Here is a 13,668-nt window from a genome sequence, read left to right as displayed (position 1 = left end):
GGGCAGGATCTTGTTACCTCTGCTAACCTCGGCCCTCCTCTCTTCCCCTAGGTGAGCAGCCCCCCATCCCAGCCCCCACAGCCTGTTGTCCCACCCAAGCCTGTGCAATGTGTCCATCATGTGTCCACCCAACCCAGCTGCCCAGGACGGGGCAAGATGTCCAAGCTGCTGAACCCAGAAGAGATGACCTCAAGAGATTATTACTTCGACTCTTATGCCCACTTTGGGATCCACGAGGTAAAACTTCCTGAGCTGGCTGAATGGGGGCAAACTTGGCACTGCTATTACATCATGGTTTTCTGAGGCAGCATAATGTGGTCAACTCTTTATTACCATAAAGTGAGTTCTTCCAGCGACCTGAGGCCTCTGACCCTCTCTCCATCCCGTGGGCCCCTCTTGGAGGGGGTCAGGATGAGGCCTGGAGCAGGTGAGTAGGTGAAAGCATGTGTCTGTGCATTACACAGCCAGCGACCAAGGGGTGTTTAGGGTTTACTTGTTTTACATTCTAGCACCTGTGTCTCCTCCTGACCTTCCAGCACCTATGTCTCCTCCTGACCATAACCTCAGATAAACCAGTGTGGACTTGGTCATTGCTCTAGGAGTGCAAATGCTTTGCTGAGGCTGAAAGGACCTTCTGGAGGTCATGATGTCCACTGTCTATAGGCAAGGATGAACTCTTAGATGCATCTTAGACCAGTGAGTGCCTCCAGGGGAAGCAATGCAGCAAGCTTGCTTGGTAACCTGGCCCAGAGCTGACACCTTGATTGATTTTCAGGAAATTCTTATGTCTAAATGCTTGTCTTAGACCAAAGCAGGGAGGATTTATGTTAATGATGCAACAGAACAGAGCTTCCTAACAAGAGGCTTGCTGGCTATCCGGGGGCACAGGGGTACTTTCACCACCTTTATGGTCTCCAGCACTGTCTCAGGCTACCCCAGAGAAACAACTCAACATCTACTGAGTGCCTACTACATGCCAGACACTGTTCTAAGCACATTACACGTATCATTTCACTTAGTCCTCATAAGAACTCTATGAAGGAAACACTTCTAGTATAGATAACGCTTCACCTAGAATAATATGAGGAAAGTGTTTTTAAAAAAAGGAACAAAAGTTTGCTTGCTATGTAAATGCATTCTCAAGACAAGTCTCAAAGCTCCTCCTTCGTTAAACTCTTTCTGTATTGAAATGGTGATACTGCCATTACTGTTTCAAGCATTATATATATATAATTGTATTTTAAATGAATGTTTGTAGAGCAAATTAGTTTCTCATTAAACAATTAATGCACATATTGTTTTGTGACATTGGTTGCCACCCCCGTGACATTGCAACATTCTCCCCGTCTTGACCTTGGATTCCTTGTTACTGGCTTTCCTGTCCCCTCCTGCCTTCTCATCCTTGCCCCTGGGCTGGTGTGCCCATTTAGTCTTGTTTTGTTTTATGGGCCTGCCTAATCTTTGGATGAAGGATGAACCTCAGGAAAGACTTCAGTACTGAGTTAAAAGGGTGTCCGGAGAGCATTTGATATTCTTGACTCATTTATTCCTCAGGCCAACCCTATGAGGTTGGCATTATTACTGTTGCCATTTTACAGACGAGGATCTTTAACCTTAAGAATCAGATCCCTCATTTGTCCCTGCTGGTTCCTTCGAACAAGGTCACATAACTTATAAATGGCAGAGCTAGGAATTAACCTTCATATTTTGGTCCCGGCTTCACTCCTAACCACCATGCCATACGGCCTTTAAACACATCTTCCTTTCTTTCTTTCTGGAAACTTTATGAACCACATCGACTCACTTGTTTTTGCTGGTTCCTTTGCAGCCCCACATGGAGTTAGAGGGTGGAGGAAGGATCCCTCAGTTACTTCTAGACTCAGGGGCCCAGCCTCATTTACCCTAGGGAGGCCCAAGGTTTAGCTCCCTGAGAACTGCTCTCCACATAAAACCATTAGGCCTGGGGTCTGCAGGGAAGCATGTGGTACCTGTGTTCAGTCCTGAGGGTCCTGTCCCAGGAGGGTCTGGGCAGCTGAGTCTGCTACCCTTGGTGGATTGAATTCCATCTTGGGACTGGCAGGTGAGCTATTGTACCTTCCTTGATCTTGCTCCCCACTGGGGTAGGGGCTGGGGGAAGTGCACAGAGCCCTTTCCCTAGACTTCAGCCTAGGGCTCGTCATATTACCTGAGTGTACAGCTTTGCTGACAAGGCTGCTAATCTAGTCACTCAGGTGATCACTGGTCAACACCACGGCTGGGCACCCAGAGGGTATGATTTCCACTTGGGAGAGGACACCAAAGGTCACTGGGTAAATATTAGACCAGATTCCACAATTTGTGTATTTGATAGAAAAATCAAACTTGTATAGGCACACATATAAACAGTACAGACTGAGCAGAGGACTTAAAGGATTTACAGATCATAGAGACATTTCTTTCCTTAGTAACCTGTCCAAGAAGAGTCCTTTGCAACCCCTCTAAAGGGAAGTATCTCTGCATACCTAACTTAAATCCCTCCTGCTGCAGCTATAGGCCATTTCTAGACCCTGCCTTCTGGTGAAATGCATACACCCTTTAATATAGGAGTAGCTAGCTAGCCTTCCTCCACCCCTGAGATTTCCCTTCATCCTGTTTTCTTTCTCTGAGATCATCTGGCATGAAAGGAGGTGGCAGGGGACATGGATGGACTCTTATCATTGTTCTTTGCAGAGAGCAGGCCTGCTCATCTCTTATTATCAAGCCCAGGGATCTCCATTCCATGCCAGAATGTTCGTAATGTCTTTGCCTTCTCTGTCTGGGCAAGACCCGTATTTCACCACCCAGAGTGGAGCTGGCCATTTGGCAGTCTTCTCCCCATCATTAACAAGATGCCCACACCGGAGGGCAGTGCTGCCAGCTTGCTGATGAATAGTGATCAGTGAGTGTTTAGGAAACATGGTGCAGGATGGATTGAGTTTGGTTAGTCTGTAAATACAAACAGGAAGTGTGGTGCTGGGGGAGAGGCTGTTGCGGGCTGGAGAGCACAAAAGAAGGCAATGCTGGACACTTCTGCTCTTCCCATCCCACGGCTCCGTCCAGAAACGACTCCATACTCAACCCACAGAGGGCAAGGGCCTAAAGAGAGGAGGACCATGGCCTTCCATTGCAGAAGAATGGAATCTTGAGCAGGAGCAGAAGTGACAGAGGAGATGTGTGTTTACTGAGGCCTCAGAGCTGAGAAGAGAGATGGGCTCCGTGACCTCCCAGATCCCAGCTCTAAATTCTCAGCATCTCTGACAGTTGGCACTGGGCTTTGTGCCTCAGCTACGAGAAGAATCTTTGCCAATGTGGCTGCGCTCCCACCCTCCTAAGCCATGGGCTCTGGTCCCACTCCCGGCCAGCTCCCCTCTTTTGACAATCTTGCTGCAGGTTCTTTTGAAATAGATTCTTCAGGGCCTCATTTCCCAGCAATTAGTCAAAGTGCTGTCATGTGTTTAACAGGCAGGGAATCTGGGAGACAAAGTCATCCACAGCTGGGGGCTGGGAATTGTTTTCAACAAAGAGTGGCATGTTCTTGTCTGAATTTCTTTGGGCTATTCTCCCAGGGATGATTAAATGACGGATGGAGGAAGGGGAAAAAAGGTTGTTTTTTTTTTTTTTTTTGATAGGCTGTTTTGGGGAATAAGATGTCTGGAAGCCTTGCCAAGTCACAACTTCTGTTCTCTCAGAATTCGCACCATTAGCGCTAACTCCTGTGGTCTGAGATCTAAGGAAGGGAGGAAGGGGGTCACAGAAGTGATAAAAGGACAATGAACTAAAGGGGGGCATTTGGGGGGCTCCTTTTTAGTGCAAAAAAAAAAAAAAAGTCTCCAGAGGTGCCAGGCCAATCCATCTCGAAAGGCCCTAGAACTGCCCCTGTCTGCAAAAACTGTAAACCAAAAGCAATACTGTAACTATTGCCAGGATTGAGAAATTTCAGAAACTTTTGTCATTATTTTGTCTCTGTACCTTAACCCCCTCAACCCCCTCAACTAGTTCTTTGCATGGATGAAAAAGATCATAGTTATCACAAAATGCAAGAGCTAACACTTTTATAGCACTTACTATATTTATTTAATCACAACAATCACCCTTTGTAGCTCTTACTACCCCATTTTCTAGATAAGGAAACTGAGGCACAGAGATAAATGATGTTCTGGATTAGAAAGCTGAAAAGCAGTGGAACTATGATTTGAATGCAGGGGTGCTGGCTCCAGAATCTGTGCTATTAACCACTATACTGTACTGTCTTCCTATTGAAAACCAACTGTGCACCATGCCCTGTGCCTGGTGCTGGGTATACCTGTTTGCAGTCTTATGGTCTCATAATCTTGATGTCTTGCTGTTTTGCAGTCTAGCAGTCTTGTGGTGTTTGGTCCCAGGGATCTTCTGGAGGGCGAGGCTTGAGCTTGCCTTCAAAGTATTTGAATCTAGAAGTGAAATCAATGTAGCCAAACCCACATCTTAACTTCTAATAAGATCAAACACATCAGTTTCCGGCAGCACAGGAAATAGTAGCTGAACTGAACAGGAAATCCAAAATCTTTTCAGATTTGTAGTGCTTGTATTCCAATGCCCTGACAGAGGGATAAAGCTAAAACCCCTCTCCAAACCTGGTCAATTTCTGATTAGATTGAACTGACCAGTCCATTGCTCTAGCTGTTTAACAAGGGAAAGGGCATTCCCTCTTGGGGGAAAAAATCTACTTCAAACACTACCATTTCTTAGACACAGCGTGTTGCATAGAATAAAATATTACGAGACATGTGAAGAAACAGGAGAATGTGATCTATAGTCAAGAGAAAAATTAGTCAGTAGAAACAGATCCATAGACACCCAGATGTTGGAATTATCAAACAAAGACTTTAAAATAACTATGATAAATATTATTTTAAAAACTCTCCAGGAAAAAGATGTATATAGTAGGTGAAATTTTACAACTGAAAAATACAATATCTAAATCAAATATTCACTGGACAGGTTTAATAGCAGATGGTGTGCATAGAAGAAAAGATCTGTGAATTTAGGGAAAAGTCAATAGATATCCAAATTGAAATAGAGAAAAAAGATTGAAAATAATGAACAGAACTTCAATGACTTGTGGAACAGAATCAAGTGGTAAAAATATGAATAACTGTAGTTCTGAAAGGAGATGATAAAGAAAATGAAGCAAAACATTTTTTTGAAGAAATACAGGTTTAGGATTTTCTAAAATTTATAAGAAAAAGAAAAGCAACCCTCTGCGTTGATTTGCTCAAGCAATAAAACCACATCTGAAACAGCAGCTGCAATTGGAATCACCACCTCGTTAAGTTTACAATAATCCACTGTCGTTCTTCAAGATCCATCTGTCTTCTTTACAGGCCAAATAGGCAAGTTGGATGGGGATGTGGTAGAAATCATCACTCCTGCATCTTTCAAATCCTTAATGGGGGTCATAATCTTTCTAATTCTTTCAGAAATATAGTATTGCTTTTGGTTCACAATTTTTGCAGATAGAGACAGTTCTAGTGGCTTCTATTTTGTCTTTCCTAACCATAAAAGCCTTTACTCCATGACTCAGGGAACCAGTGTGGGAATTCTGCCTATTACTGAGTATGTCTATTCCAACTATACTTCCAAGAACTGGGGAAATAATGACACGGTGGGTTTGGGGACCCACAGGTCCCACTGTGAGACTGACTTGAGCTAAACTCCATTGATAACCTGACCTTCATAAGCCCCTACACAGACTAGCACACCACAGTGATGTTTTGATCTACAGGATAAATTAGTGTCAGTTCAGAGCCAGTGTCTATTAATCTTTGAAAAGTCTGATTATTCCCTTGACCCCCAGTGCAAAATCACTATGGTAAACGGCAGAAGGTCTTTTTGGGGGAGTTCGAGAGAAAGATTAACAGGGGCTCTAGGCCTGTAAACTGGCTCAAGTCTGAAAATTGATTGAGGTGCCATGACTGTTGTGGTAATTCAAGTCAGACTTCTGTTCACTTGACCTAGAACTCTTCTCCTTATACAGATCAAGTATGAATTTAGTAGACTGCCCATATATGTTTCTCCTAGAGACACCATGATCAACTAGCCAATGTCATAGGTCTTTTCTACAAGTCAGACTATTTTGGTTACTGTTTTGGCTCCACTGTCGATTATGATAACCATGTTCACCTTGTCTTTAGTGATTAAATGCTACCACTTGACCCCTGTCACCCTGGGATCCCATTATTCTCATTGCATTTAGGGATCCCAGCTTGATCATAGCAGTTCACATGGTAATTTCTGACCTGCAGAGAAGAGTGACCTCAGAGTTCTTCAAGGGTGTTGGGCTCGTCTCATAAATTTATTTCTCAGAGCTGTGGTAAAAGTTGTGTCCTCTGGACCCTCATAGGGTAGTGAGTAGCTCTTGCATGACAAATCCACTTGAACATTCCAATCTCCCTAAGTCTTTGGATGTCTTCCTCTCAGTATACCAAGAAAGTTCTGGTATTTCATTTCATATAGCATAGGTCACCTTTGGGTCTATGTTTTAGATAACCAACCAAGCAAACTGTTAGAGCCATTCCAAGCCCCTTGAGCTAAAACATTGAATCTGGAATCTCTGCTTCATGGGTCTATATCAATCAATTTGGCTTGATCCAAGTTTATATTTCATCCATCTTGACCTCACACCTTTAATATCCATCTCCACATAAATTTCTCAGGTTTCTGTCTACAAGAATTGGAAATATCATGCAGTTCTGTTGGTGCGTATTGCATCATCCCATGAGTCTCATGTTGTCCCTCATCCTTTGGGGGCTTTCTGAGATCTGAATCTAGTTACAGGGCTAGCAGCAAAGAGGGGGTAGTGATTCTAGGTACTAAGGAGAATTATCAGCACCTTGCAGGCAACTACCTCAAGGGATGCCAATATAGTTCTTCAGGCAAAGAAGGGCTGCTTCTACTGGCAAAGAAGACTTGGTGTAATTTAGAGGTTCAAAGTCCCCAGCTTCATCAGAATTTGTCCATATGTTCCCATGTCAATTTTCAGGCTCCCACTCCTTCCCAAGCAACACCCTAACTTTAACAAAAGAAACTCTGTGTAGATGGGAATTCAATTTGCGTTGTAATTTAGGTACTTGCAGGATTAAACTTTAGTTTTAGTTTTCAGAAATCTCAGCTGCAGCTACAAGAGATAAGGGTTTTTTACAGGGCAGCACAGAAACTTCCGGGTGCATTATGCAGACCATGAGCTGGGAATTTAAAGCCCTGAGACCATTATTTTTTTCCCCAAGTTTTCCAGCACAAGTAACCAATCAACCCCATTATACTCCTTATTTTGACTAAAGTGTTCTAAGGTAGCAAATACTGTCACCACTTTCTATAGGTACTCGATTACAGGTATCTAAAGGTGATAATTTGAGTAAGTTATTTATTTTTTTGCCATTTCATGTTATAGATTACCAGTACCTTCTTTATCACTAGAAAAACAGTCATTAGTGTCTTTAATTCTAAAAGTACCAATTCCAGAAAACCCAGAACCAATTCGGAGAACTGATCCTTATCTTCTCTTCCTCTGGAACCACTTTTGTTACCAAATTCTGTATTATTCAGGGAACAACCAGAGAAGCAGAACCAATAGTAGTTATATATATATGTGTGTGTGTGTGTGTATACATACACAAATATACATATATATACATATGGTCTCTATGAGTTGAAATCGACTCAATGACAATAGGTTTGTTTTTTTGTTGGTACACACACACACACACACACATATACATATCCAAACCCAAACCAAACCCATTGCCGTCAAGTTGATTCCGACTCATAGCAAGCCTATAGGACAGAGTAGAACTGCCCCATAAGGTTTCCAAGGCTGTAATCTCTATGGAAGCAGATTGCCACGTCTTTCTCCCGCAGAGGAGCAGCTGGTAGGTTAGAACTGCTGACCTTTCAGTTAGAGGCTGAACGCTTAACCACTGCACCATCAGGGCTCTTTATATACACATATACATATATGTAAAAGAATTTGTTACAGAGAATTGGCTTATGCAATTGCATAAGGCTGTTTTCTCTGTCTGGGGCTGGAGCTTGAAGTACACAGGGCTGGTAGTCACGAACGGAATATGGATACAAAATGGGAGATCAGGAGCAAGCTGGAACCAATACACCAATACAAGGAGAGACTAAAACCCTGTCCATTGTTATTGCCTTTGACCTTTGTGGTAAGGCTATCCTGCCGACCTGAGATGCCTCGCCATGGATTTAAACACGCAGACCTGGCCTAGGAGTCAGAGAAGCTGAAGGAGGATCCAGGGGCAGGTAGAGCAATTGCAGGCCCCGCTGCTGCTTCACACAAACAAGATGAATCAGCAGGTCAGCAACAATATGTGTGCTACAAAGTGGCTGCTGCCTCCCTATCACCTTCCAGATCTCTCAAGAATCTCCATTGTTATCCACCCTAACCGGAAACATGCAAAAAAAAGGGAATTCTGGAAAATGTAATTCAGCTTGGCCAAGTTGACACATTATGAAGTGATCACAACATGTGTGCAAAGAGCTTCAAAAAACATAAAGGAAAACCTACAGAAATAAAGGGAGAAATAGACAAACTCATGATCGTACTTAACAATTTTAATACTTTTCTCTTGATAATTGATAAACAAATACACAGAAAATCAGTAAAGATGTAGAAAATTTGAGCAACACCGTCAAACAACCTGACCTATTTGGCGTGTGTCTGAGTTATCCAGTGCTGTTGTTGTTGTTGTTAGGGACCATAGAGTCTGACTCACAGCGACCCACTGTACGACAGAACAAAGCACTGCCCAGTTCTGCACCATCCTCACAGTCGTTGTTATGCTTGAGCCCATTGTTGCAGCCACTGTGTCAGTCCATCTTGTTGAGGGTCTTCCTCTTTTTCGCTGACCCTCTAATTTACCAAGCATGATTTCCTTCTCCAGGGACTAGTCCCTCCTGATAACATGTCCAAAGTATGTGAGACATAGTCTCCCTATCCTTGCTTCTAAGGAGTATTCTGGTTGTACTTCTTCTAAGACATAGATTTGTTCATTCTTTTGGCAGTCTGTGGTATTTTCAATACTCTTTGCCAACACCACAATTCAAAGCGTCAGTTCTTCTTTGGCCTTCCTTATTCATTGTCCAGCTTTCGCATGCATATGAGATGACTGAAAACACCATGGCTTGGGTCAAGCACACCTTAGTCTTCAAGGTGACATCTTTGCTTTTTAACACTTTAAAGAGGTCTTTTGCAGCAGATTTGCCCAATGCAATGCATCGTTTGATTTCTTGACTGCTGTTACCATAGGTGTTGATTGTGGATCCAAGTAAAACGAAATCCTTGACAACTTCAATCTTTTCTCCATTTATCATGATGTTACTTATTGGTCCAATTGTGAAGTTTTTGTTCTATGTTGAGGTGAAATCCATACTGAAGGCTGTAGGCTTTGATCTTCATCATTAAGTGCTTCAAGTCCTCTTCACTTTCAGCAAGTAAGGTTGTGTCATCTGCATAATGCAGGTTGTTAATGAGTCTTCCTCCCATCCTGATGCCCTGTTCTTTTTCATACAGCCCAGCTTCTCGAAGTATTTGCTCAGCGTACAGATTGAGTAAGTATGGTGAAAAGATACAACCCTGACGCACACCTTTCCTGACTTTAAACCATGAAGTATCCCCTTGTTCTGTTTGAACGACTGCCTCTTGATCTATGTACAGTTTCCTTATGAGCACAATTAAGTGCTCTGGAATTCCCATTCTTCACAATGTTATCCATAATTTGTTATGATACACACAGTTGAATGCCTTTGCATAGTCAATAAAACACAGGTAAACATCTTTTTGGTATTCTCTGCCTTCAGCCAGGATCCATTTGACATCAGCAATGATATCCCTGGTTCCAAGTCCTCTTCTGAATCCGGCTTGAATTTCTGGCAGTTCCCTGTCCATACACTGCTGCAGCCACTTTCGAATAATCTTCAGCAAAATTTTACTTGTGTGTGATATTGATGATATTGTTTGATAATTTCTGCATTCGGTTAAATCACTTTTCCTGGGAATAGGCATATGTATGAATCTCTTCTAGTCAGTTAGCTAGGCAGCTGTAGTCCATATTTCTTGGCATAGTTGAGTGAATACTTCCAGCACTGCATCTGTTTGTTGAAACATCTCAATTGCTATTCCGTTGATTCCTGTAGCCTTGCTTTTTGCCAGTGCCTTCAGTGCAGCTTGGACTTCTTCCTTCAGCACCATCGGTTCCTGATCATATGCTACTTCCTGAAATGGTTGAATGTAGACCAATTCTTTTTGGTATAGTGACTCTGTGTATTCTTTCCATCTTCTTTTGATGCTTCCTGCATTGTTTAAGGTTTTCCCTGTAGAATCCTTCAATATTGCAACTCAAGGCTTGGATTTTTTCTTCAGTTCTTTCAGCTTGAGAAATGGCAAGCATGTTCTATAACAGAAATACCACAAGTGGGTGGCTTTAACAAACAAATTTATTTTCTCACGGTTTAGGAGGCTAGAAGTCTGAATTCGGGGTGCTGGCTCTAGGGAAGGCTATCTCTCTCTGTTGGCCCTGGGAGAAAGTCCTTGCCACTTTTCAGCTTCCATTCCTTGGCTCCTATTCCTTGGCTCCTTGGTGATCTTCATGTGGCATGGCATCTATCTTCCCCATCTCTACTTGCTTGATGAATCTACTCTTTTATACCTCAAAAGAGATTGATCTAAGACACACCCTACACTAGTCCTGCCACATCAACATAACAAAGAAAATCCATTCCCAAATGGGATTATAACCACAGGTACACAAAATAAAAACAAACAAAAAATGCATTGCCGATTCCAACTCACAGTGACCCTATAGGACAGAGTAGAACTGGCCCATATGATTTCCACAGCTGTAATCTTTATGGAAGCCGCCTGTCACATTTTTCTCCCATGGAGCGGCTGTTGGGTTCAAACCACCGACCTTTTGGTTAGCAGCCACTTTGCCACCAGAGCTCCTTAACCACAGGTAAAGGGGTTGGGATTTACAACACATATTTTGGGGGATACAATTCAATCAATAACAGCATATATAGAATGTTACATCCCCAAACTACAGAATACACATTCTTTTCAAGTGCACATGGAAATGTTCACTAAGACAGATCATATGTTGGGCCATAAAACAAGTATCAATGAATTTCAAAATATTGAAACCATACAGAGTATTTTTTTTATCCTAATGGAATTAAATTAGAAAATAATAGCAATAAATTATCTATAAGATCTCTACATATTTGGAAATGAAGCAGCACTCTTCTAAATAACCCCTGGATCAAATAGGAGCTCACAAGAAAAATTAGAAAATATTCTGAACTGAAATGGTAGTGAAAACAAAACACCTTAAAATTTGTGGGATATAGTTAAAGCAATCCTTAGAGAGAAGGCGGTAGCTTTAAGTGCTTATATTAGAAAAGAAGAAATGTATAAAATCAGTGACCAAAGTTTCCATCTTATGAAGCTAGAGTAAGAAGAGCAAATAAAACCCAAGTAAGCTAAAGAAAGGAGATATAAAGATGAGAGCAGAACTCAATGAAACAGAACTCAAACAACTGAGAAAACCAAAAAACCAAAAGTTCATAAAAAAATTTTTATTTGTTTTGTTGTTGTTGAGATTATACACAGCAAAATATACACCAATTCAACAGTTTCTACATGTACAATTTAGTGACATTGATTACATTCTTTGAGTTGTGCAACCATTCTCACCTTCTTTTTCTGAGTTATTCTTTCCCCATTGACATAAACTCACTGCCCCTTAATGTTCCTATCTAATCTTTTGAGTTGCTGTTGTCAATTTGATCCCATATAGATAGTTCTTAAAAGAGCATAATGCTCAAAGCAGACTCTTTTTTTTTTTCTTTTTAGTAGTTAAGCTACACTGTAGTTTGATTTTAAGAAGATTTCAGGGGATATTTTTGGTTTAAGGATTAAAGATTATCTCAGGGCAATAGTTTCAGGGGTTCATCTAACCTCTATGGCTCCAAGAAGTCTGGAGTCCATGAGAATCTGAATTCTGTTCTACATATTCCCCTTTTTCATCAGGATTCTTGTATAGAATCCAAAAGTTTTTTTAAAAGACTAAATAAATGTATAACACCTAGCTAGACTGCTGAAGTGTTAAAAAGAAAAAAAGAGAGCAAGAAAGAAAACAGAAATTATAATACCATACATAAAAGCAAGGACTCATTACAGATCATACACATATTCAAAAGATAAGAGACTACTATGACAATATTATGCCCATAAATTTGACATCTTAGGTGAAACAGATAAACTCCTTGAAAAAAAAAAACCTTGTCAAAACTGACACAAGAATGAATAGAAATCTAAAAGTGCCCTTTAGCTAGTAAACGAATGGAATTCATAATTAAAAACCTTCCTACTAAAAAGCAAACAAAATTCCAGGCCCATATGGTTTTGCTGTTGAATTATATCAAACATTTAAGGAAGAAACAATATCAACGTCACACATACACTTTCAGAAAATATGAGAAAAATGCACTTTATAACTTGTGTGATGAGGCCAGCATAAGCTTGATTACCTGACAAGGTAAGAAAAAATTACAGCTCAATATACCTTGTATATATAGATGCAAAAATCTGCAACAAAATATGAGTAAATGAAAGGATAATACATTATGATAAAGAGTTGGTTCAACATTTAAAAACCAATCAATGGAGTTCAATACATTAAAGGAGAAAACTCAGTACCATATCAATAGATGCAAAAAAGGCATGTGACAAAATTCAACACCAATTTATGCTAAAAACTCTCAGTAAATTAGGAATAGAAGGGAACTCCTTCAGTTTGATAAAAAGGCATCTACAGAAAACCTACAGTAAAATTATACTTAATGGTCATACATATGATTGGAACAAAGGAAGGATGTCTGTTCTCTCCACTTCTATTCAACATTGTACTGGAAGTCTTCACCAGTCAACAAGGCATGAGATAATGAGAAATAAAAGACATACAGATATGAAAGAAGTAAAACTGTGTTCATTTATACACACATGACAAGATTTTTTACACAGAAAATCAAAGGAATTTATAGATATCCCACTAGAATTAATAAGAGAATTTAGCAAAGCTGCAAGCTATAGGTCAATATATATACTAACACCAAAACAATTGGAAAATGAATTTTTTTTAAAAAATATCATATACAAAGCATAACATAACATATTTAAGAATAAATTTAATGATGGAAATCTAAGACTTCTGTACTGAAAACTGTAAAATACTGCAGAGAGATATTAAGGAAGACCTAACTAGATGGAGATCATGTTCTTGGATTATAAGACTCAATATTGATACGATGTCATTTCTCTCCAAATTAATCTATAGATTCAATGCAATTACAATCCAAATCTCAGCAGGATATTTTGTGTAAATAGACAGGCTGATTTCTAAAATTTATATGAAAAGGTAAGGCACCTAGAATAGCCAATGTCATCTTGTAAAAAAAGAAAAAAGTTGGAGGACTCACACTACTTTATTTCAAGATTAATGTAAAGCTACAGTAATGAAGTCAGTGTTGAACTGGTATATCAGTGAGACAGATTAGAGAGGCCAGAGATTGATTAATACATGTACAGTCAATTGA

The 13,668-nt window shown here is 40.6% G+C and overlaps 1 protein-coding gene across 1 annotated transcript in view; it reads left to right on the top strand.

Moving 5' to 3' along the window:
• The window catches only part of PRMT8 (protein arginine methyltransferase 8), a 113,114-nt gene that overhangs the window by 49,328 nt on the left and 50,118 nt on the right, over nucleotides 1-13,668 (top strand). The window contains exon 2 of the mRNA XM_004381177.1: nucleotides 52-237. Within this exon, the coding sequence (XP_004381234.1) occupies nucleotides 52-237 (186 nt within the window). The remainder of the gene's footprint in view (nucleotides 1-51; nucleotides 238-13,668) is intronic.

This window comes from Trichechus manatus, unplaced genomic scaffold (genome assembly GCF_000243295.1).
Source record: "Trichechus manatus latirostris isolate Lorelei unplaced genomic scaffold, TriManLat1.0 scaffold00081, whole genome shotgun sequence".
In the NCBI taxonomy this organism is placed as follows: domain Eukaryota; kingdom Metazoa; phylum Chordata; class Mammalia; order Sirenia; family Trichechidae; genus Trichechus; species Trichechus manatus.
This window is presented reverse-complemented; position numbering and strand designations above follow the sequence as displayed.